A 25,060-nucleotide genomic window follows, 5' to 3' on the forward strand; every position below is an offset into this window, starting at 1 on the left:
TCAAAATTATATAATAAACACAATACATAACATAAAAAGATGATAAATACACCCCACAATAGAATAAATAAACATAAATATGAGATGTGGTAGCAGACGACTTGCACAAGTGACGCCATATTAGAAATGATAATAATAATAATAGTAATAATCACCGAGTCTCATTAAATGTTGTATATTACGTTAATATACACATTTTTATTAATCCATCCATGATTTTTTTTTTCAAAATTATATAATAAACACGATACATAACATAAAAAGATGATAAATACACCCCACAATAGAATAAATAAACATAAATATGAGATGTGGTAGCTAGATAACTTGTACAAGTGATGCCAAGAATAACATTTTCTCTAATCTAACATAAGAGAAAATGTGTTACTGGGGGTAACTGTAGAAAATTATTCCTTTTGTATGTATGTAAGTAAGTTTATTCAGGTATACACAAATACAGTTACATAGATTATCATACATAACAACAAATGTGTAGAGAACCTAGGATAACCCAAAAAAGTCAGAGTGACTTATTTCCATTGCCTTCACTCAGAGCATCATTTCTTCTCAAAATGATGTTACATGAGAATGGGAGTGTTCTTCTTTATTTATTCTACCGTATCAATGTAGAGACAACCTGTACACAATGTAACTTGTACACAAACCAGACGTGTACGCTTTGTTTACAAAACTTACCTTCGCCTGGTTTGTTTACATAACTCTGTGCCTGTACTCTCTCATGCACTCTTTCTTTCTCTCTCTCATTTATTCGTTTTATCTCATTTACTTACTCCTGACCCTACATTAAGACTACAAATATTTTAAGGTAAGTAATGAGTGAACTGTATATACATTTTATTGCTCTGGGATGCTTAAATGTAATAAAATATTATGTGTAGGTGGGTTGGCCTGGTATGGTAGCCCGGCTGACTACCATACATACCACACTTGATTTTTTACAATAAATACTACTCATCTCACCCTATATTTTAAGGTAAGTAATGAGTGAACTGTATATACATTTTATCGCTCTGGGATGCTTAAATATCGTAGAATTGTATGTGTGGGTGGGGTGGCCTGGTATGGTAGCCTGGCTGACTACCATACATACCACACTTGATTTCTTACAATAAATACTACTTGTCTCACCCTAGATTAAGACTATAAATATTTTAAGGTAAGTAATGAGTGCACTATGTATGTATTGTACTTTTTTATTGTTTTTCGATGCCTGGTTCTGTTGCTAACTTAATATATGTTAGTGTAAACTTGTTATCTAGTGTTTGTATGCATTTGTAAATGGAAAAAAAAGGGTGTTCCACTTTACGGCGGTTTCTGCTTTACGGCGGTAGCCTGGAACCTAACCAGCCGTATAAGTGGGGCCCTACTGTATATTACTAAATGTAAAAGGAGAAACTTTAGTTTTTTCTTTTGGGCCACCCTGCCTCGGTGGGATATGGCTGGTGCGTCGAAAGAAAGAAACAGAAGATTTCAAGTACATGTTGCTACTTCTGCTTACACTTAGGTCACATTATACATGCATGTACACGTTTATGTATACACACTCGTCTGAGTTTTCTTTGATTTTATCTTAATAGTTCTTGTTCTTATTGTTTTTCCTTTCATATCCATGGGGAAGTGGAATAAGAATCTTTCTTCCGTAAGCCATGCATGTTGTAAAAGTCAACTAAAATGCCTGGAGCAGCGAGCTGGTAACCCCTTTTCCCGTATAACATACTATTAAGAAAAAGAAAATTGTCAAAGTGGGATGTTTGAATGTGTGTGGTTGTTGTGCGAATGATAAGAAAGAGATGATTGTGAATGAAAAGAAGCTGGATGCCCTGGCTTTAAGTGAAACAAAGCTGAAGGGGGTAGGAGAGTTTCAGTGGGGAGAAATAAATGGGATTAGGTCAGGGGTTTCTAATAGAGCTAAGGAAGGAGTAACAATAATGTTGAAGGATAAGTTATGGCAGGATAAAAAGGAATATAAATGTATAAATTCAAGGATTATGTGGAGTAAAATAAGGGTTGGATATGAGAAGTGGGTTACAGTAAGTGTTTATGTACCTGGGGAAGAGAGAAGTGTGGAAGAGAGATTTTGGGAAATGTTGAGTGAGTGCATGGGGAGTTTTGAATCAAGTGAGAGAGTACTTGTGGTTGGGGATCTTAATGCTGAAGTGGGTAAAAATGTTGTGGAGGGAGTAGTAGGTAAATTTAGGGTACCAGGGATAAATGAAAATGGGGAGCCTTTAATTGAATTGTGTGTAGAAAGAGGTTAGGTAATAAGTAATACATATTTTATGAAAAAGAAGAAAAATAGTAAAGTAGAGTAAAGTTTATCAGTTTGTAAAGGTTACAACGTGTAATTACAATTTTGATTTGCTGAGTACAAAGATAGCCACTATCATGCCGAGGCATTTCGGGCAAACTAATCCTAATACATAGTAACTAATTAAAACTAGATAAGATAATAGTACATAGTAACTGTACTTAAAACTAGATGAGTAATAGTGGTTAGCTGTTTTACAATCTTATTTAAACTTAATACAATCTTATTTAAACTTAGTACAAGTGAATAGGGTTCGGTAAAGTAAGCTTGAAATTGCACACAAAATCTACCTTACAGGTAATGGTGCAGGTGGTAATATTTTATGGAATGACAGAATTAAAAGCCAGGAGGTCACATAATAAGACTAATTAGCAGATGTTTTGGTAGATTTGGTTAATATTGAGAAAGATGATTTTATGGATTGGTTGAATTAAGACCCTAGAGGTCACATAAATAAAACTAGTTAGCAGATGTTTGGTTGATTTGGTTAATATTATGAGATAAGATGATTTTTTAGCAGAGTCCTAAATTTATAAGCTGTCAGGGGATCCTTGACCTGTTCCGGTAGTGAGTTCCAGATCTTTAGGCCTTTTATGTGCATAGCATTCTTGCATAGTGCGAGTCTGACTCGAGGGATGTTGAAAAGTGCCTTATGCCTTGTATTGTGGCTGTGCATTTTGTTGTAACTGTCAAGGAGTAGTTTTAGGGGAGGGTTTACAGTGGAGTTTAATGTTCTGTATATATAGTAGGCACAATAATAAGAGTGTATATCTTAATAGTTCTTGGTCTTATTACTTTTCCTTTTATATCCATGGGGAAGTGGAATAAGAATCTTTCCTCCGTAAGCCATGCGTTTTGTAAAAGTCAATTAAAATGCCGGGAACAGTGGGCTAGTAACCCCTTTTCCTGTAAAGATTACTAAAAAGAATAAGAAGAAGAAAATTGTCAAAGTGGGAAGTCTGAATGTGCGTGGATGTTGTGCAAATGATAAGAAAGAGATGATTGTGGATGTTATGAATGAGAAGAAACTGGATGTCCTGGCTTTAAGTGAAACAAAGCTGAAGGGGGTGGGAGAGTTTCAATGGAGAGGAATAAATGGGATTAGGTCAGGGGTTTCAAATAGAGTTAGAGCTAAAGAAGGAGTAGCGATAATGTTGAAGGATAAGCTATGGCAGGAAAAGAGGGACTACAAATGCATAAATTCAAGGATTATGTGGAGTAAAATAAAGATTGGATGTGAAAAGTGGGTTATAGTAAGCGTGTATGCACCTGGAGAAGAGAGAAGTGTAGAGGAGAGAGAGAGAGAGATTCTGGGAAATGTTGAGTGAATGCGTGGGGAGTTTTGAATCAAGTGTGAGAGTAATGGTGGTTGGGGATTTCAATGCTAAAGTGGGTAAAAATGTTATGGAGGGAGTAGTAGGTAAATTTGGGGTGCCAGAGGTAAATGTAAATGGGGAGCCTTTAATTGAGCTATGTGTAGAAAGAAATTTGGTAATAAGTAATACATATTTTATGAAAAAGAGGATAAATAAATATACAAGGTATGATGTAGCACGTAATGAAAGTAGTTTGTTAGATTATGTATTGGTGGATAAAAGGTTGATGGGTAGGCTCCAGGATGTACATGTTTATAGAGGGGCAACTGATATATCGGATGATTATTTAGTTGTAGCTACAGTTAGAGTAAGAGGTAGATGGGAAAAGAGGAAGGTGGCAACAACAAGTAAGAGGGAGGTGAAAGTGTATAAACTAAGAGAGGAGGAAGTTCGGGCGAGATATAAGCGACTATTGGCAGAAAGGTGGACTAGTGCAAAGATGAGTAGTGGGGGGGTTGAAGAGGGTTGGAATAGTTTTAAAAATGCAGTATTAGAATGTGGGGCAGAAGTTTGTGGTTATAGGAGGGTGGGGGCAGGAGGAAAGAGGAGTGATTGGTGGAATGATGAAGTAAAGGGTGTGATAAAAGAGAAAAAGGTAGCTTACGAGAGGTTTTTACAAAGCAGAAGTGTTATAAGAAGAGCAGAGTATATGGAGACTAAAAGAAAGGTGAAGAGAGTGGTGAGAGAGTGCAAAAGGAGAGCAGATGAAAGAGTGGGAGAGGCACTGTCAAGAAATTTTAATGAAAATAAGAAAAAGTATGGATTTGTCCGTTAAAAACAGAGTAGGGGAGTTAGTAGATGGGGAGAGGGAGGTATTAGGTAGATGGCGAGAATATTTTGAGGAACTTTTAAATGTTGAGGAAGAAAGGGAGGCGGTAATTTCATGCACTGGCCAGGGAAGTATACCATCTTTTAGGAGTGAAGAAGAGCAGAATGTAAGTGTGGTGGAGGTACATGAGGCATTACGTAGAATGAAAGGGGGTAAAGCAGCTGGAACTGATGGGATCATGACAGAAATGTTAAAAGCAGGGGGGGGGATATAGTGTTGGAGTGGTTGGTACTTTTGTTTAATAAATGTATGAAAGAGGGGAAGGTACCTAGGGATTGGTGGAGAGCATGTATAGTCCCTTTATATAAAGGGAAAGGGGACAAAAGAGATTGTAAAAATTATAGAGGAATAAGTTTACTGAGTATACCAGGAAAAGTATACAGTAGAGTTATAATTGAAAGAATTAGAGGTAAGACAGAATGTAGAATTGCGGATGAGCAAGGAGGCTTCAGAGTGGGTAGGGGATGTGTAGATCAAGTGTTTACATTGAAGCATATATGTGAACAGTATTTAGATAAAGGTTGGGAAGTTTTTATTGCATTTATGGATTTAGAAAAGGCATATGATAGAGTGGATAGAGGAGCAATGTGGCAGATGTTGCAAGTATATGGAATAGGTGGTAAGTTACTAAATACTGTAAAGAGCTTTTATGAGGATAGTGAGGCTCAGGTTAGGGTGTGTAGAAGAGAGGGAGAATACTTCCCGGTAAAAGTAGGTCTTTGACAGGGATGTGTAATGTCACCATGGTTGTTTAATATATTTATAGATGGGGTTGTAAAAGAAGTAAATGCTAGGGTGTTCGGGAGAGGGGTGGGATTAAATTATGGGGAATCAAATTCAAAATGGGAATTGACACAGTTACTTTTTGCTGATGATACTGTGCTTATGGGAGATTCTAAAGAAAAATTGCAAAGGTTAGTGGATGAGTTTGAGAATGTGTGTAAAGGTAGAAAGTTGAAAGTGAACATAGAAAAGAGTAAGGTGATGAGGGTATCAAATGATTTAGATAAAGAAAAATTGGATATCAAATTGGGGAGGAGGAGTATGGAAGAAGTGAATGTTTTCAGATACTTGGAAGTTGATGTGTCGGCGGATGGATTTATGAAGGATGAGGTTAATCATAGAATTAATGAGGGAAAAAAGGTGAGTGGTGCGTTGAGGTATATGTGGAGTCAAAAAACGTTGTCTATGGAGGCAAAGAAGGGAATGTGTGAAAGTATAGTAGTACCAACACTCTTATATGGATGTGAAGCTTGGGTGGTAAATGCAGCAGCGAGGAGACGGTTGGAGGCAGTGGAGATGTCCTGTCTAAGGGCAATGTGTGGTGTAAATATTATGCAGAAAATTCGGAGTGTGGAAATTAGGAGAAGGTGTGGAGTTAATAAAAGCATTAGTCAGAGGGCAGAAGAGGGGTTGTTGAGGTGGTTTGGTCATTTAGAATGGATCAAAGTAGAATGACATGGAAAGCATATAAATCTATAGGGGAAGGAAAGAGGGGTAGGGGTCGTCCTCGAAAGGGTTGGAAAGGGGGGGTAAAGGAGGTTTTGTGGGCGAGGGGCATGGACTTCCAGCAAGCGTGCATGAGCGTGTTAGATAGGAGTGAATGGAGACGAATGATACTTGGGACCTGACGATCTGTTGGAGTGTGAGCAGGGTAATATTTAGTGAAGGGATTCAGGGAAACTGGTTATTTTCATATAGTCGGACTTGAGTCCTGGAAATGGGAAGTACAATGCCTGCACTTTAAAGGAGGGGTTTGGGATATTGGCAGTTTGGAGGGATATGTTGTGTATCTTTATACGTATATGCTTCTAAACTGTTGTATTCTGAGCACCTCTGCAAAAGCAGTGATAATGTGTGAGTGTGGTGAAAGTGTTGAATGATGATGAAAGTATTTTCTTTTTGGGGATTTTCTTTCTTTTTTGGGTCACCCTGCCTCGGTGGGAGACAACCGACTTGTTGAAAAAAAAAAAAAAAAAATCTTGTATATTTAGCAAGTTGAGTCTTTTGAAAAGTGGTGGGGTGTGCTGTCTAGCACAGGAGCTGGTTATCACCTGCACAGCAGCTTTTTGGATTATTAAGGGTCTAAGGTGGTTGGCTATGGCTGAGCCCCAGGCACAAATACCATAGGTGAGGTAAGGATATATTAGAGAGTGGTACAGGGTAAGGAGAGTTGTTTGTGGTACATAGTATCGTATCTTGGAAAGGATTCCTACTGATTTGGAAATTTCCTTCGCTATGTGATGGGTATGGGACTGAAATTTAAGATTATAGTCAAGGAGAAGACCTAGAAATTTGCCCTCTGTGTGTCTTGATATAGGGGAACCATTTAACAGTATGTTAAGTTGGATATTTGAGGATCTGTTGCCAAACAGCATGAAGTATGTTTTGTCTACGTTGAGAATGAGTTTGTTGGTCATCATCCAAGCATATATCTTTAGCAGTTCATTACTTAGTGTTTCCTAGCAGAGCTGGGTCTGAATGGGAGTAGACATATGTAGCATCATCTGCGAATAGAACTGGTTTAAGGGGTTGGGATGCATTGGGGAGATGATTGATGTAGATGAGAAAGAGGAGTGAGCCTAGGACACTACCCTGGGGTACTCCTACAGCTACAGGTTGGATAGCGGAGTCGACTCCATTTTCATGTACATACTGGTGTCTGTCGTTAAGATAGAATTTTAGGAAGTCAAGAGTAGGTTGGTAGACAGCAACCACCCAGGGAAGTACTACCATCCTGCCAGATGACTGTGAAACAGAAACCTGTAACTGTTTTGCATGATGGTAGGATTGCTGGTTTCTTTTTCTGTCTCATAAACACGCTAGATAACAGGGATATCTTGCTACTCCTACTTACACTTTGGTCACACTTCACAGACACGCACATGCATATATATATACATACATCTAGGTTTTTCTCCTTTTTCTAAATAGCTCTGTGCGGATGACAAGAAACAGATGATTGCTGACGTTTTGAATGAAAAGAAGTTGGGTGTCCAGGCCCTAAGCGAAACAAAGCTGAAGGGGGTAGGGGAGTTTCGGTGGGGGGAAATAAATTGGATTAAATCTGGAGTATCTGAGAGAGTTAGAGCAAAGGAAGGGGTAGCAGTAATGTTGAAGGATCAGTTATGGAAGGAGAAAAGAGAATATGAATGTGTAAATTCAAGAATTATGTGGATTAAAGTAAAGGTTGGATGCGAAAAGTGGGTCATAATAAGCGTGTATGCACCTGGAGAAGAGAGGAATGTAGAGGAGAGAGAGAGATTTTGGGAGATGTTAAGTGAATGTATAGGAGCCTTTGAACCAAGTGAGAGAGTAATTGTGGTAGGGGACCTGAATGCTAAAGTAGGAGAAACTTTTAGAGAGGGTGTGGTAGGTAAGTTTGGGGTGCCAGGTGTAAATGATAATGGGAGCCCTTTGATTGAACTTTGTATAGAAAGGGGTTTAGTTATAGGTAATACATATTTTAAGAAAAAGAGGATAAATAAGTATATAAGATATGATGTAGAGCGAAATGACAGTAGTTTGTTGGATTATGTATTGGTAGATAAAAGACTGTTGAGTAGACTTCAGGATGTACATGTTTATAGAGGGGCCACAGATATATCAGATCACTTTCTAGTTGTAGCTACACTGAGAGTAAAAGGTAGATGGGATACAAGGAGAATAGAAGCATCAGGGAAGAGAGAGGTGAAGGTTTATAAACTAAAAGAGGAGGCAGTTAGGGTAAGATATAAACAGCTATTGGAGGATAGATGGGCAAATGAGAGCATAGGCAGTGGGGTTGAAGAGGTATGGGGTAGGCTTAAAAATGTAGTGTTAGAGTGTTCAGCAGAAGTTTGTGGTTACAGGAAAGTGGGTGCGGGAGGGAAGAGGAGCGATTGGTGGAATGATGATGTAAAGAGAGTAGTAAGGGAGAAAAAGTTAGCATATAAGAAGTTTTTACCAAGTAGAAGTGATGCAAGGAGGGAAGAGTATATGGAGAAAAAGAGAGAGGTTAAGAGAGTGGTGAAGCAATGTAAAAAGAGAGCAAATGAGAGAATGGGTGAGATGTTATCAACAAATTTTGTTGAAAATAAGAAAAAGTTTTGGAGTGAGATTAACAAGTTAAGGAAGCCTAGAAAACAAATGGATTTGTCAGTTAAAAATAGGAGAGGAGAGTTATTAAATGGAGAGTTAGAGGTATTGGGAAGATGGAGGGAATATTTTGAGGAATTGTTAAATGTTGATGAAGATAGGGAAGCTGTGATTTCGTGTATAGGGCAAGGAGGAATAACATCTTGTAGGAGTGAGGAAGAGCCAGTTGTGAGTGTGGGGGAAGTTTGTGAGGCAGTAGGTAAAATGAAAGGGGGTAAGGCAGCCGGGATTGATGGGATAAAGATAGAAATGTTAAAAGCAGGTGGGGATATAGTTTTGGAGTGGTTGGTGCGATTTAATAAATGTATGGAAGAAGGTAAGGTACCTAGGGATTGGCAGAGAGCATGCATAGTTCCTTTGTATAAAGGCAAAGGGGACAAAAGAGAGTGCAAAAATTATAGGGGGATAAGTCTGTTGAGTGTACCTGGTAAAGTGTATGGTAGAGTTATAATTGAAAGAATTAAGAGTAAGACGGAGAATAGGATAGCAGATGAACAAGGAGGCTTTAGGAAAGGTAGGGGGTGTGTGGACCAGGTGTTTACAGTGAAACATATAAGTGAACAGTATTTAGATAAGGCTAAAGAGGTTTTTGTGGCATTTATGGATTTGGAAAAGGCGTATGACAGGGTGGATAGGGGGGCAATGTGGCAGATGTTGCAGGTGTATGGTGTAGGAGGTAGGTTACTGAAAGCAGTGAAGAGTTTTTATGAGGATAGTGAGGCTCAAGTTAGAGTATGTAGGAAAGAGGGAAATTATTTCCCAGTAAAAGTAGGCCTTAGACAAGGATGTGTGATGTCACCGTGGTTGTTTAATATATTTATAGATGGGGTTGTAAGAGAAGTAAATGCGAGGGTCTTGTCAAGATGTGTGGAGTTAAAAGATAAAGAATCACACGTAAAGTGGGAGTTGTCACAGTTGCTCTTTGCTGATGACACTGTGCTCTTGGGAGATTCTGAAGAGAAGTTGCAGAAATTGGTGGATGAATTTGGTAGGGTGTGCAAAAGAAGAAAATTAAAAGTGAATACAGGAAAGAGTAAGGTTATGAGGATAACAAAAAAATTAGATGATGAAAGACTGGATATCAGATTGGAGGGAGAGAGTATGGAGGAGGTGAATGTATTCAGATATTTGGGAGTGGACGTGTCAGTGGATGGGTCTATGAAAGATGAGGTGAATCATAGAATTGATGAGGGGAAAAGGGTGAGTGGTGCACTTAGGAGTCTGTGGAGACAAAGAACTTTGTCCTTGGAGGCAAAGAGGGGAATGTATGAGAGTATAGTTTTACCAACGCTCTTATATGGGTGTGAAGCATGGGTGATGAATGTTGCAGCGAGGAGAAGGCTGGAGGCAGTGGAGATGTCATGTCTGAGGGCAATGTGTGGCGTGAATATAATGCAGAGAATTCGTAGTTTGGAAGTTAGGAGGAGGTGCGGGATTACCAAAACTGTTGTCCAGAGGGCTGAGGAAGGGTTGTTGAGGTGGTTCGGACATGTAGAGAGAATGGAGCGAAACAGAGTGACTTCAAGAGTGTATCAGTCTGTAGTGGAAGGAAGGCGGGGTAGGGGTCGGCCTAGGAAAGGTTGGAGGGAGGGGGTAAAGGAGGTTTTGTGTGCGAGGGGCTTGGACTTCCAGCAGGCATGCGTGAGCGTGTTTGATAGGAGTGAATGGAGACAAATGGTTTTTAACACTTGACGTGCTGTTGGAGTGTGAGCAAAGTAACATTTATGAAGAGGTTGAGGGAAACCGGCAGCCCGGACTTGAGTCCTGGAGATGGGAAGTACAGTGCCTGCACTCTGAAGGAGGGGTGTTATTGTTGCAGTTTAAAAACTGTAGTGTAAAGCACCCTTCTGGCAAGACAGTGATGGAGTGAATGATGGTGAAAGTTTTTCTTTTTCGGGCCACCCTGCCTTGGTGGGAATCAGCCAGTGTGCTAATAAAAAAAAAAATTACCTTACTCTTTTCTATGTTCACTTTCAACTTTCTACCTTTACACATACTTCCAAACTCGTCTACTAACCATTGTAATTTTTCTTTAGAATCTCCTATAAGCACAGTATCATCAGCAAAAAGTAACTGTGTCAATTCCCATTTTGTATATGATTCCCCATTATTTAATCCCACCCCTCTCCTAAACTCCCTAGCATTTACTTCTTTTACAACCCCGTCTATAAATATGTTAAACAACCATGGTGACATTACACATCTCTGTCTAAGACCTACTTTTACCGGGAAGTAGTCTCCCTCTCTTCTACACACCCTAACCTGAGCCTCACTGTTACATCCCCCTGCCAAACTAGCGGTTAAATACTTAACCTGCCTGCCGGCAGTACCACTGGGCACGTCATCAAACCCAATGTGGGGACTGCTGAGCCGACCTTAGAGCATTACGTACCTGAACACCTCACGGTACGCATCTAAGCAGTAGGTACCTGAACACCTAATGGTACACATCTACTGGCTTTAGAAACATTAGGTACCTGAACACCTAATGGTACACATCTACTGGCCTTAGAGCATTATGTACCTGAACACCTAATGGTACACATCTACTGGCTTTAGAAGCAGTATGTACCTGAACATCTCACGGTACGCATCGAAGCAGTAGTTACCAGAACACCAAATGGTACACATCTACTGGCAGTAGAGAGTATTCTACTGGCTTCTACTTATTTTAGAAGAACCGCTCACCGCAGCTCACTGAGTCTGTTGGCCTCAGTTACTTGACGGCTGCATTCAGTGAGCTTGCAGCATGGTGTTCTTCAAGCAGGATTAACCGAACCTACTTGCAGTGTATCAACTGGTCTTGAAGGCAGTAGATAGTACTCGCCAGACCATCTTACGGTGTACTTCTACCGGCCTTAGAGAGTATTTACAGGACTACCGGTGATGTCTGCGGACTCACTGCCTACGCTGGTCAACTGTGGGCCGGAGTCATCGGATACTGTTTAGTGGGACATTACATGAAGAAAAAGTTGGAGTGTTACACTGAACTAGGCTAGGACCGTAGTGTGACACTTAAGCAAGTATGATGGAGTGGAACACTGAGATATGCTACAGGACCGTAGTGGAACACTGAGAAGAAAAGGGTGTCGTGTGACACTGAAGATGGTCAGGTTGTAGTGTACATTGAATAGTATCATGTGACTGGCCTCGAGAAAGACGCTGTGGGTGATAGTGTGCGACGCAGAGACAAGGGTGTCAAGAGTGACACAGTAGAGATATTGTGTATGACGCAGAGAAAAGGGTGTCATGTGACACGGAGAGTAGGAGTGTCGTGTGACAGAGAAAAGGGTGTCTAGTGGACACGGTTGAGCAGGAGCGTCATTACACGGAAGAAAGGGTGTCAAGTGACACAGTTGAGAGGGAGCGTCACAACACACCACGGAAAATGTTGTGTGACACGGAGCGTCATTAAGGTGTCGTAAGACGGAGTTGACTGTAATTTATTATTATACAAATGTTATTTATAATTTATTATTTTAGCATAGATATATTTTTTTTTTTTTTTTATCACACTGGCCGATTCCCACCAAGGCAGGGTGGCCCGAAAAAGAAAAACTTTCACCATCATTCACTCCATCACTGTCTTGCCAGAAGGGTGCTTTACACTACAGTTTTTAAACTGCAACATTAACACCCCTCCTTCAGAGTGCAGGCACTGTACTTCCCATCTCCAGAACTCAAGTCCGGCCTGCCGGTTTCCCTGAATCCCTTCATAAATGTTACTTTGCTCACACTCCAACAGCACGTCAAGTATTAAAAACCATTTGTCTCCATTCACTCCTATCAAACACGCTCACGCATGCCTGCTGGAAGTCCAAGCCCCTCGCACACAAAACCTCCTTTACCCCCTCCCTCCAACCCTTCCTAGGCCGACCCCTACCCCGCCTTCCTTCCACTACAGACTGATACACTCTTGAAGTCATTCTGTTTCGCTCCATTCTCTCTACATGTCCGAACCACCTCAACAACCCTTCCTCAGCCCTCTGGACAACAGTTTTGGTAATCCCGCACCTCTTCCTAACTTCCAAACTACGAATTCTCTGCATTATATTCACACCACACATTGCCCTCAGACATGACATCTCCACTGCCTCCAGCCTTCTCCTCGCTGCAACATTCATCACCCACGCTTCACACCCATATAAGAGCGTTGGTAAAACTATACTCTCATACATTCCCCTCTTTGCCTCTAAGGACAAAGTTCTTTGTCTCCACAGACTCCTAAGTGCACCACTCACTCTTTTTCCCTCATCAATTCTATGATTCACCTCATCTTTCATAGACCCATCCGCTGACACGTCCACTCCCAAATATCTGAATACGTTCACCTCCTCCATACTCTCTCCCTCCAATCTGATATTCAATCTTTCATCACCTAATCTTTTTGTTATCCTCATAACCTTACTCTTTCCTGTATTCACCTTTAATTTTCTTCTTTTGCACACCCTACCAAATTCATCCACCAATCTCTGCAGCTTCTCTTCAGAATCTCCCAAAAGCACAGTGTCATCAGCAAAGAGCAGCTGTGACAACTCCCACTTTGTGTGTGATTCTTTATCTTTTAACTCCACGCCTCTTGCCAAGACCCTCGCATTTACTTCTCTTACAACCCCATCTATAAATATATTAAACAACCACGGTGACATCACACATCCTTGTCTAAGGCCTACTTTTACTGGGAAAAAATTTCCCTCTTTCCTACATACTCTAACTTGAGCCTCACTATCCTCGTAAAAACTCTTCACTGCTTTCAGTAACCTACCTCCTACACCATTCACTTGCAACATCTGCCACATTGCCCCCCTATCCACCCTGTCATACGCCTTTTCCAAATCCATAAATGCCACAAAGACCTCTTTAGCCTTATCTAAATACTGTTCACTTATATGTTTCACTGTAAACACCTGGTCCACACACCCCCTACCTTTCCTAAAGCCTCCTTGTTCATCTGCTATCCTATTCTCCGTCTTACTCTTAATTCTTTCAATTATAACTCTACCATACACTTTACCAGGTACACTCAACAGACTTATCCCCCTATAATTTTTGCACTCTCTTTTATCCCCTTTGCCTTTATACAAAGGAACTATGCATGCTCTCTGCCAATCACTAGGTACCTTACCCTCTTCCATACATTTATTAAATAATTGCACCAACCACTCCATAACTATATCCCCACCTGCTTTTAACATTTCTATCTTTATCCCATCAATCCCGGCTGCCTTACCCCCTTTCATTTTACCTACTGCCTCACGAACTTCCCCCACACTCACAACTGGCTCTTCCTCACTCCTACAAGATGTTATTCCTCCTTGCCCTATACACGAAATCACAGCTTCCCTATCTTCATCAACATTTAACAATTCCTCAAAATATTCCCTCCATCTTCCCACTACCTCTAACTCTCCATTTAATAACTCTCCTCTCCTATTTTTAACTGACAAATCCATTTGTTCTCTAGGCTTTCTTAACTTGTTAATCTCACTCCAAAACTTTTTCTTATTTTCAACAAAATTTGTTGATAACATCTCACCCACTCTCTCATTTGCTCTCTTTTTACATTGCTTCACCACTCTCTTAACCTCTCTCTTTTTCTCCATATACTCTTCCCTCCTTGCATCACTTCTACTTTGTAAAAACTTCTCATATGCTAACTTTTTCTCCCTTACTACTCTCTTTACATCATCATTCCACCAATCGCTCCTCTTCCCTCCTGCACCCACTTTCCTGTAACCACAAACTTCTGCTGAACACTCTAACACTACATTTTTAAACCTACCCCATACCTCTTCGGCCCCATTGCCTATGCTCTCATTAGCCCATCTATCCTCCAATAGCTGTTTATATCTTACCCTAACTGCCTCCTCTTTTAGTTTATAAACCTTCACCTCTCTCTTCCCTGATGCTTCTATTCTCCTTGTATCCCATCTACCTTTTACTCTCAGTGTAGCTACAACTAGAAAGTGATCTGATATATCTGTGGCCCCTCTATAAACATGTACATCCTGAAGTCTACTCAACAGTCTTTTATCTACCAATACATAATCCAACAAACTACTGTCATTTCGCCCTACATCATATCGTGTATACTTATTTATCCTCTTTTTCTTAAAATATGTATTACCTATAACTAAACCCCTTTCTATACAAAGTTCAATCAAAGGGCTCCCATTATCATTTACACCTGGCACCCCAAACTTACCTACCACACCCTCTCTAAAAGTTTCTCCTACTTTAGCATTCAGGTCCCCTACCACAATTACTCTCTCACTTGGTTCAAAGGCTCCTATACATTCACTTAACATCTCCCAAAATCTCTCTCTCTCCTCTGCATTCCTCTCTTCTCCAGGTGCATACACGCTTATTATGACCCACTTCTCGCATCCAACCTTTACTTTAATCCACATAATTCTTGAATTTACACATTCATATTCTCTTTTCTCCTTCCATAACTGATCATTTAACATTACTGCTACCCCTTCCTTTGCTCTAACTCTCTCAGATACTCCAGATTTAATCCCATTTATTTCCCCCCACTGAAACTCTCCTACCCCCTTCAGCTTTGTTTCGCTTAGAGCCAGGACATCCAACTTCTTTTCATTCATAACATCAGCAATCATCTGTTTCTTGTCATCCGCACTACATCCACGCACATTTAAGCATCCCAGTTTTATAAAGTTTTTCTTCTTCTCTTTTTTAGTAAATGTATACAGGAGAAGGGGTTACTAGCCCATTGCTCCCGGCATTTTAGTCGCCTCATACGACACGCATGGCTTACGGAGGAAAGATTCTTTTCCACTTCCCCATGGACAATAGAAGAAATAAAAAAGAACAAGAGCTATTTAGAAAAAGGAGAAAAACCTAGATGTATGTATATATATATGCATGTGCGTGTCTGTGAAGTGTGACCAAAGTGTAAGTAGGAGTAGCAAGATATCCCTGTTATCTAGCATGTTTATGAGACAGAAAAGGAAACCAGCAATCCTACCATCATGCAAAACAGTTACAGGTTTTTGTTTCACAGTCATCTGGCAGGACGGTAGTACTTCCCTGGGTGGTTGCTGTCTACCAACCTACTACCTATATAGATATATATATTATTATTTTAAGATGCTAATAATTTATTATTGTAACATATATATATATATATATATATATATGTATATATATATATATATATATATATATATATATATATATATATATATATATATATATATATATATATTTATATATATATATATATTTTAAATACCTCCTAGACCAAAGATTGATTTTTATATAATATTAAAGATTAATTGATTTTGATGTTGTATTTATGTATCCCGAACTCTTTATTACAAAATGAGTAAAACTTACCATCTTTAAAAAATACTTTTTTTTGTAATACTCACTATCCTCATAAAAACTCTTAACAGCATTTAGTAACTTACCACCTATTCTATATACTTGTAACATATGCCACATTGCTCCCCTATCCACTCTATCATATACCTTTTCTAAATCCATAAATCCAATAAAAACTTTCCTACCTTTATCTAAATACTGTTCACATACAGGAGGGCCCCGCTTTATGGCGTTTCGCTTTACGGCGTTCCGCTAATACGGACATTTCAAATTATGACCAAAACTCGCTATACGGCTTCCCCCACCTGTCTTTCTAATACGGTCACAGCGGCCCACCGAGTTTGTTTACATTCTCCCTGAGCACATCTCCTTATTATGTCTGGAAACTTTCCAAAATTTCAAGTGTTTTAAAGTTATTTTATATTTTATATGTATTGTACTTGATAAATAAACTTGTGTACACCTGTACCTAAATAAACTTACACACTGTGCTGGCATGTAGGTACACATTAAAATCACTAAGTCTCTCTCTACTCTTGATGCAATAATAATAATAATAATAATAATAATAATAATAATAGTAATAATAATCTCTTGGGCGCATTAATGTCGCATATTAGGTTAATATAGACATTTCCCTTAATCTATCTATGATATATTTTTCAAAATTATATAAGAAACACATTATGTAACACACAAACATGATACATGCACCCACAGTATAAAAATTTATACAAATATATACGAGATGTTTACCAAACGGTTTGTAGAAGTGTCGGAAGAATTACGTTTTCTCTAGCCCGTCACCTGTTACTAGGGATAACTGTAGAAAAATATTCCTTTCGTATGCCTTCACTTTATAGCTATAATTCTGTACTAACTTGTACACAGTGTAAGAGTATTTGTTTCGTGATTTAATTATTATAATAATAATAAAAATATTATAAGGTAAAAGTTTCACAAACTCTTACAAATGTACATGAATGAACTAAAACTGGACACGTATTAATACCGTCTATTTCGCCTGACCGAGTGATCGTCCACAACCTGTTCAGTTTGTTTACGCTGTCTGAGCTCGGTGTATCATTAAATGTTGTATATTACGTTAATATACACATTTTCATTAATCCATCCGTGATATTTTTTTTCAAAATTATATAATAAATACGATACATAACATAAATACATAACAACATATGTGTAGAGAACCTAGGATAACCCAAAAAAGTCAGAGTGACTTACTTCCATTGCCTTCACTCAGAGCATCATTTCTTCTCAAAATGATGTTACATGAGAATGGGAGTGTTCTTCTTTATTTATTCTACCGTATCAATGTAGAGACAACCTGTACACAATGTAACTTGTACACAAACCAGATGTGTACACTGTTTACAAAACTTACCTTCGCCTGGTTTGTTTACATAACTCTGCGCCTGTCCTCTCTCATGCACTCATTCTTTCTCTCTGGTATGGTAGCCTGGCTGACTACCATACATACCACACTTGATTTTTTACAATAAATACTACTCATCTCACCCTATATTTTAAGGTAAGTAATGAGTGAACTGTATATACATTTTATTGCTCTGGGATGCTTAAATGTAATAAAATATTATGTGTAGGTGGGTTGGCCTGGTATGGTAGCCCGGCTGACTACCATACATACCACACTTGATTTTTTACAATAAATACTACTCATCTCACCCTATATTTTAAGGTAAGTAATGAGTGAACTGTATATACATTTTATCGCTCTGGGATGCTTAAATATCATAGAATAGTATGTGTGGGTGGGGTGGTCTGGTATGGTAGCCTGGCTGACACCATACATACCACACTTGATTTCTTACAATAAATACTACTTGTCTCACCCTAGATTAAGACTATAAATATTTTAAGGTAAGTAATGAGTGCACTATGTGTGTATTGTACTTTTTTATTGTTTTTTGATGCCTGGTTCTATTGCTAACATAATATATGTTAGTGTAAACTTGTTATCTAGTGTTTGTATGCATTTGTAAGTGGAAAAAAAGGGTGTTCCACTTTATGGCGGTTTCCGCTTTACGGCGGTAGCCTGGAACCTAACCCGCCGTATAAGTGGGGCCCTCCTGTATATGCTTCAATGTAAACACTTGATCTCCACATCCCTTACCCACTCTAAAACCTCCTTGCTCATCTGCAGTCCTACATTGTCTTAACCCTAATTCTTTCAATAATAACCCTACCATACACTTTTCCTGGTATACTCAGTAAACTACTTTCTTTCTTTCTTTCAACACACTGGCCGTATCTCACCGAGGCGGGGTGGCCCAAAAGGAAAAATGAAAGTTTCTCCTTTTACATTTAGTAATATATACAGCAGAAGGGGTTACTAGCCCCTTGCTCCTGGCATTTTAGTCACCTCTTACAACACGCATGGCATATGGAGGAAGAATTCTGTTCCACTTTCCCTTGGAGGTAAGAGGAAATAAACAAGAACAAGAACTAGAAAGAAAAATAGAAGAAAACCCAGAGGGGTGTGTATATTTATGCTTGTACATGTATGTGTGGTGTGACCTAAGTGTAAGTAGAAGTAGCAAGACGTACCTGAAATCTTGCATGTGTATGAGACAGAAAAAAAAGACACCAGCAATCCTACCATCGTGTACAACAATTACAGGCTTCCATTTTACACTTGCTTGGCAGGACGGTAGTACCTCCCTGGGTGGTTGCTGTCTACCAGCCTACTACCTAGAACTCAGTAAACTTATTCCTCTATAATTTTTGCAGTCTCTTGTCCCCCTTCCCTTTATATAAAGGGACTTTACATGCTCTCTGCCAATCCCTAGGTACCTTCCCCCTCTTTCAACATTTTTTTTCAACAAACTGGCTATATCCCACCAAGGCAGGGTGGCCCAAAAAGAAAAACAAAAGTTTCTCTTTTTACATTTAGTAATATATATAGGAGAAGGGGTTACTAGCCCCTTTCTCCTGGCACTTTAGTCGCCTCTAACTGCACGCATGGCTTATGGAGGAAGAATTCTGTTCCACTTCCCCATGGAGGTAAGAGGAAATAAACAAGAACAAGAACTAGAAAGAAAAATAGAAGAAAACCCAGAGGGGTGTGTATATATATGCTTGTAGATGTGTGTGTAGTGTGACCTAAGTGTAAATAGAAGTAGCAAGATGTACCTGAAACCTTGCATGTTTATGAGACACAAGAAGGGACACCAGCAGTCCTACCATCATGTAAAATAATTACCAGCTTTCGTTTTACACTCAATTGGCAGGACAGTAGTACCTCCTTGGGTGGTTGCTGTCTACCAACCTACTACCTAGAACTCAGTAAACTTTTTTTTTTTTTTTTTTTTTTTTTTCAACAAGTCGGCCGTCTCCCACCGAGGCAGGGTGACCCAAAAAAGAAAGAAAATCCCCAAAAAGAAAATACTTTCATCATTCAACACTTTCACCACACTCGCACATTATCACTGTTTTTGCAGAGGTGCTCAGAATACAACAGTTTAGAAGCATACACATATAAAGATACACAACATATCCCTCCAAGCTGCCAATATCCCAAACCCCTCCTTTAAAGTGCAGGCATTGTACTTCCCATTTCCAGGACTCAAGTCATACTATATGAAAATAACCGGTTTCCCTGAATCCCTTCACTAAATATTACCCTGCTCACACTCCAACAGATTGTCAGGTCCCAAGTACCATTCGTCTCCATTCACTCCTATCTAACACGCTCACACACGCTTGCTGGAAGTCCAAGCCCCTTGCCCACAAAACCTCCTTTACCCCCTCTCTCCAACCCTTTCGAGGACGACCCCTACCCTGCCTTCCTTCCCCTATAGATTTATATGCTTTCCATGTCATTCTACTTTGATCCATTCTCTCTAAATGACCAAACCACCTCAACAACCCCTCTTCTGCCTCTGACTAATACTTTTATTAACTCCACACCTTCTCCTAATTTCCACACTCCGAATTTTCTGCATAATATTTACACCACACATTGCCCTTAGACAGGACATCTCCACTGCCTCCAACCGTCTCCTCGCTGCTGCATTTACCACCCAAGCTTCACACCCATATAAGAGTGTTGGTACTACTATACTTTCATACATTCCCTTCTTTGCCTCCATAGATAACGTTTTTTGACTCCACATATACCTCAACGCACCACTCACCTTTTTTCCCTCATCAGTTTTATGATTAACCTCATCCTTCATAAATCCATCTGCCGACACGTCAACTCCCAAGTATCAGTAAACTTATTCCTCTATAATTTTTGCAGTCTCCTGTCCCCCTTCCCTTTATATAAAGGGACTATACATGCTCTCTGCCAATCCCTAGGTACCTTCCCCTCTTTCATACATTTAATAAATAATACCAACCACTCCAACACTATATTCCCCCTGCTTTTAACATTTCTGTCATGATCCCGTCAGTTCCAGCTGCTTTACCCCCTTTCATTCTACGTAATGCCTCATGCACCTCCCACACACTCATATCCTGCTCTTCACTCCAAGATGGTATACCTCCCTGGCCAGTGCATGAAATTACTGCCTCCCTATATTCATCAACATTTAAAAGTTCCTCGAAATATTCTCGCCATCTACGCAATACCTCCATCTCCCCATAAGAACATAAGAACATAAGAAAGGAGGAACACTGCAGCAGGCCTGTTGGCCCATACTAGGCAGGTCCTTCACAATTCATCCCGCTAACAAAACATTTGCCCAACCCAATTTTCAATGCCACCCAAGAAATAAGCTCTGATGTGAAAGTCCCACTCAAATCCAACCCCTCCCACTCATGTACTTATCCAACCTAGATTTGAAACTACCCAAAGTCCCAGCCTCAATAACCCAACTAGGAAGACTGTTCCACTCATCAACTACCCTATTTCCAAACCAATACTTTCCTATGTCCTTTTTAAATCTAAACTTATCTAATTTAAATCCATTGCTGCGGGTTCTCTCTTGGAGAGATATCCTCAAGACCTTATTAATATCCCCTTTATTAATACCTATCTTCCACTTATACACTTCGATCAGGTCTCCCCTCATTCTTCATCTAACAAGTGAATGTAACTTAAGAGTCTTCACTCTTTCTTCATAAGGAAGATTTCTTATGCTATGTATTAATTTAGTCATCCTACGCTGAATGTTTTCTAACGAATTTATGTCCATTTTGTAATACGGAGACCAGAACTGAGCTGCATAATCTAGGCGAGGCCTTACTAATGATGTATAAAGCTGCAGTATGACCTCTGGACTTCTGTTGCTTACACTTCTTGATATAAATCCCAGTAATCTATTTGCCTTATTACGTACGCATTGCTGTCTTGGTTTAATGTTGCTGCTCACCATAACTCCCAAGTCCTTTCCGCAATCTGTATGGCTAAGTTCTACATCATTTAACTTATAAGTACTAGGGTTATGGGCACTCCCAAGCTTCAGAACCTTGCATTTATCTGCATTGAACTGCATCTGCCACTTTTCTGACCAAGAATAGAGTTTGTTTAAATCCTCCTGAAGTTCCATAACATCTACGTTTGAATCAATTATCCTACCTATCTTTGTGTCATCGGCGAATTTGCTCATATCACTAGTAATTCCCTCATCAAGATCATTGATATATATTACCTGGAGTTTACCTGGAGAGAGTTCCGGGGGTCAACGCCCCCGCGGCCCGGTCTGTGACCAGGCCTCCTTAGGTCAGTGTCCCAGGATGCGACCCACACCAGTCGACTAACACCCAGGTACCCATTTTACTGATGGGGAACATAGACAACAGGTGGAAAGAAACACGTCTAATGTTTCTACTCTAGCTGGGAATCGAACCCATGCCCTCACCGTGTGAAGCGAGAGCGTTAACCACCAGGCCACCAGAGCCTGGTGGTTAACAACGGGCCCAAGACTGATCCCTATGGAATGCCACTTGTTACAGATCCCCACTCGGATTTAACCCCATTTATGGACACTCTCTGCTTCCTGTCAGTGAGCCATGACTCGATGCACGAGAGCACTTTTCCCCCAATGCCATGAGCTGCCACTTTCTTTAACAGTCTATGGTGCGGAACTCTATCAAAAGCCTTACTAAAATCTAAGTAAATAATATCAAATTCTTTATTGTGGTCAACAGCCTCAAAAGCTTTACTGAAGAAAGTTAATAAATTAGTTAGACAAGACCGGCCTCTTGTGAATCCATGCTGAGTATCATTAATCAAGCTATGCTTATCGAGATGGCTTCTTATAATCTCAGCTATAATTGACTCTAGTAATTTGCCTACAATTGAGGTCAGGCTTATTGGGCGGTAATTTGACGGTAACGACTTGTCCCCTGTTTTAAAAATAGGAGTTACATTAGCCATCTTCCACATATCAGACACTACACCTGTTTGAAGAGATAAATTAAAAATATTAGTTAATGGTTCACAGAGTTCCATTTTGCATTCCTTAAGAACCCTTGAAAAAACCTCATCAGGACCCGGCGACTTATTTTGCTTCAGTCTGTCTATCTGCTTCACAACCATCTCACTAGTGACTGTGATGTTACATAATTTATCTTCTTCTAGCCCACTGTAAAAATTAATTACTGGAATATTGTTAGTGTCTTCCTGTGTAAAAACTGAGAGAAAATAATTATTTAAAATCAAGCACATTTCATTCTCTTTGTCAGTAAGGTGCCCATAGTTATTTTTAAGGGGACCTATCTTATCTCTAACTTATATCTAACTAACTCCCCTACTCTGTTTTTAACTGACATATCCATTCGTTTTCTAGGCTTTCTTAACTTGTTTAACTCACTCCAAAATTTTTTCTTATTTTCATTAAAATTTCTTGACAGTACCTTTCCCACTCTATCATCTACTCTCCTTTTACACTCTCTCACCACTCTCTTCACCTTTCTTTTACTCTCCATATACTCTACTCTTCGTATAACACTTCTGCTTTGTAAAAACCTCTCGTAAGCTACCTTTTTCTCTTTTATCACACCCTTTACTTCATCATTCCACCAATCACTCCTCTTTCCACCTGCCCCCACCCTCCTATAACCACAAACTTCTGCCCCACATTCTAACACTGCATTTTTAAAACTATTCCAACCCTCTTCAAACCCCCCACTACTCATACTTGCACCAGCCCACTTTTCTGCCAATAGTTGCTTATATCTCACCTGAACTTCCTCCTCCCTTAGTTTATATACTTTCACCTCCCTCTTACTTGTTGTTGTTATTTTTCCTCTTGTCCCATCTGCCTCCTACTCTAACTGTAGCTACAACTAAATAATGACCTGACATGTCAGTTGCCCCTGTACAAACATGTTCACCCTGGAGCCTACCCATCACCCTTTTATCCACCAATACATAATCTAATAAACTACTTTCATTAGGTGCTATATCATACCTTGTATATTTATTTATCCTCTTTTCCATAAAATATGTATTACTTATTACTAAACCTCTTTCTACACATAGCTCAGTTAAAGGCTCCTCAACATCATTTACCCCTGGCACCCCAAATTTACCTACAACTCATTATAAATATTAATGCAATTAATGTACATTTCCAACAGACAAGCACAATTGTTTGTTACGGAAAGGTGGATGCCAATGGTTCGAGGTATCTCCTTGGAGACATGTCAGGTCGTCTGTTTATGCTGCTACTGGATAAATCGGATGACCGTGCAGAAGCTGTTGTTAAGGTGGAGCTCCTAGGTAAAAGAAAAAAGACTGAACTTTTGTATATGAATTTTATTTCATACTTTGTCCGATTTTATACCTTTTAAATAATAATGGTAATAAAAAATTCTTGAATGTAAGAAGCTGTTTATTGTAGTTGCATGCATTTGCAGTTAGGTTTCATTAATGATTATTTCACAGGTGAAACTTCGATTCCCGAGTGTCTGACTTACCTTGACAATGGAGTGGTCTTCGTAGGGTCTCGCCTAGGAGACTCTCAGTTAATTAAACTGAATACAGAAGCGGATTCATCCGGCCAGTATGTGACTGTTATGCAGACATTCAACAATCTTGGTCCCATCGTTGATATGGTTGTGGTTGATTTAGAGCGGCAAGGACAAGGGCAGCTTGTAACTTGCTCAGGTGAATATAATCATCACCTTCTCCCCTCCTTCGCATAAACATGCATGCATGCACCACAACCACACACACACACACACACACACACACACACACACACACACACACACACACACACACACACACACACACACACACACACACACACACACACACACACACACACATATATGCACATGCACATCCAATGCATGCACAGCACACTCAAGGTGAAGAGGGACAAAGTTAGAGAGATGGGGAACAAGAACCTTAGGGTAGAACTAGAAGTTGAATACTCAGATGAATCATAGGTTTGTTAGAAAGTATTTCATCAGAGTTAGAGTTATCAGGGAGTAGAATGAACTGGAGAGTGAAATGGTAGAGGCAGGATCCACACATAGCATTGAGAAGAGGTACAACAAGGCTCGTGAAGCTGGGAGAGAGGGGACCTAGTGGTGGCCAGCGGAGAGGCAGGGCAAGGAGGCTTGACTTGACCCCTGCAACCACATACAGGTCAGACCCATACACTCCCACTACCACACCCCCCCAAATACCCCTACACCCCCAAATACCCCTACACCCCCAAATACCCCTACACCCCTAAATACCCCTACACCCCTAAACACCCCTACACCCCCAAACACCCCTACACCCCCAAACACCCCTACACCCCCAAACACCCCACACCCCCAAACACCCCACATGCCTCCCACATGCCCCCCACATGCCTCACATGCCCCACTGATGTCCCCACATGCCCCCCACCCTCTGACCCCCCAACACCACCCACACCACACACCCCACACATCCCCCAACCCCCCCAACCCCCCCCCCCACCCTCCACCCCCCACACCCCTACACACACCCCTACAGACACCCCTACACACACCCCTAAACACACCCCTACACACACCCCTACACACACCCCTACACACACCCCTACACACACCCCTACACACACTCCT

At 40.1% G+C, this 25,060-nt stretch overlaps 1 protein-coding gene across 1 annotated transcript in view; it reads left to right on the forward strand.

The window, feature by feature from the left end:
* pic (DNA damage-binding protein pic) overlaps positions 1-25,060 on the forward strand; it is a 224,519-nt gene that overhangs the window by 25,797 nt on the left and 173,662 nt on the right. Inside the window, exons 7-8 of the mRNA XM_070092474.1 lie at positions 23,591-23,732; positions 23,898-24,119. Coding sequence (XP_069948575.1) covers positions 23,591-23,732; positions 23,898-24,119 — 364 coding nt within the window. The remainder of the gene's footprint in view (positions 1-23,590; positions 23,733-23,897; positions 24,120-25,060) is intronic.

Source organism: Cherax quadricarinatus, chromosome 39 (genome assembly GCF_038502225.1).
Source record: "Cherax quadricarinatus isolate ZL_2023a chromosome 39, ASM3850222v1, whole genome shotgun sequence".
Lineage (NCBI taxonomy): Eukaryota > Metazoa > Arthropoda > Malacostraca > Decapoda > Parastacidae > Cherax > Cherax quadricarinatus.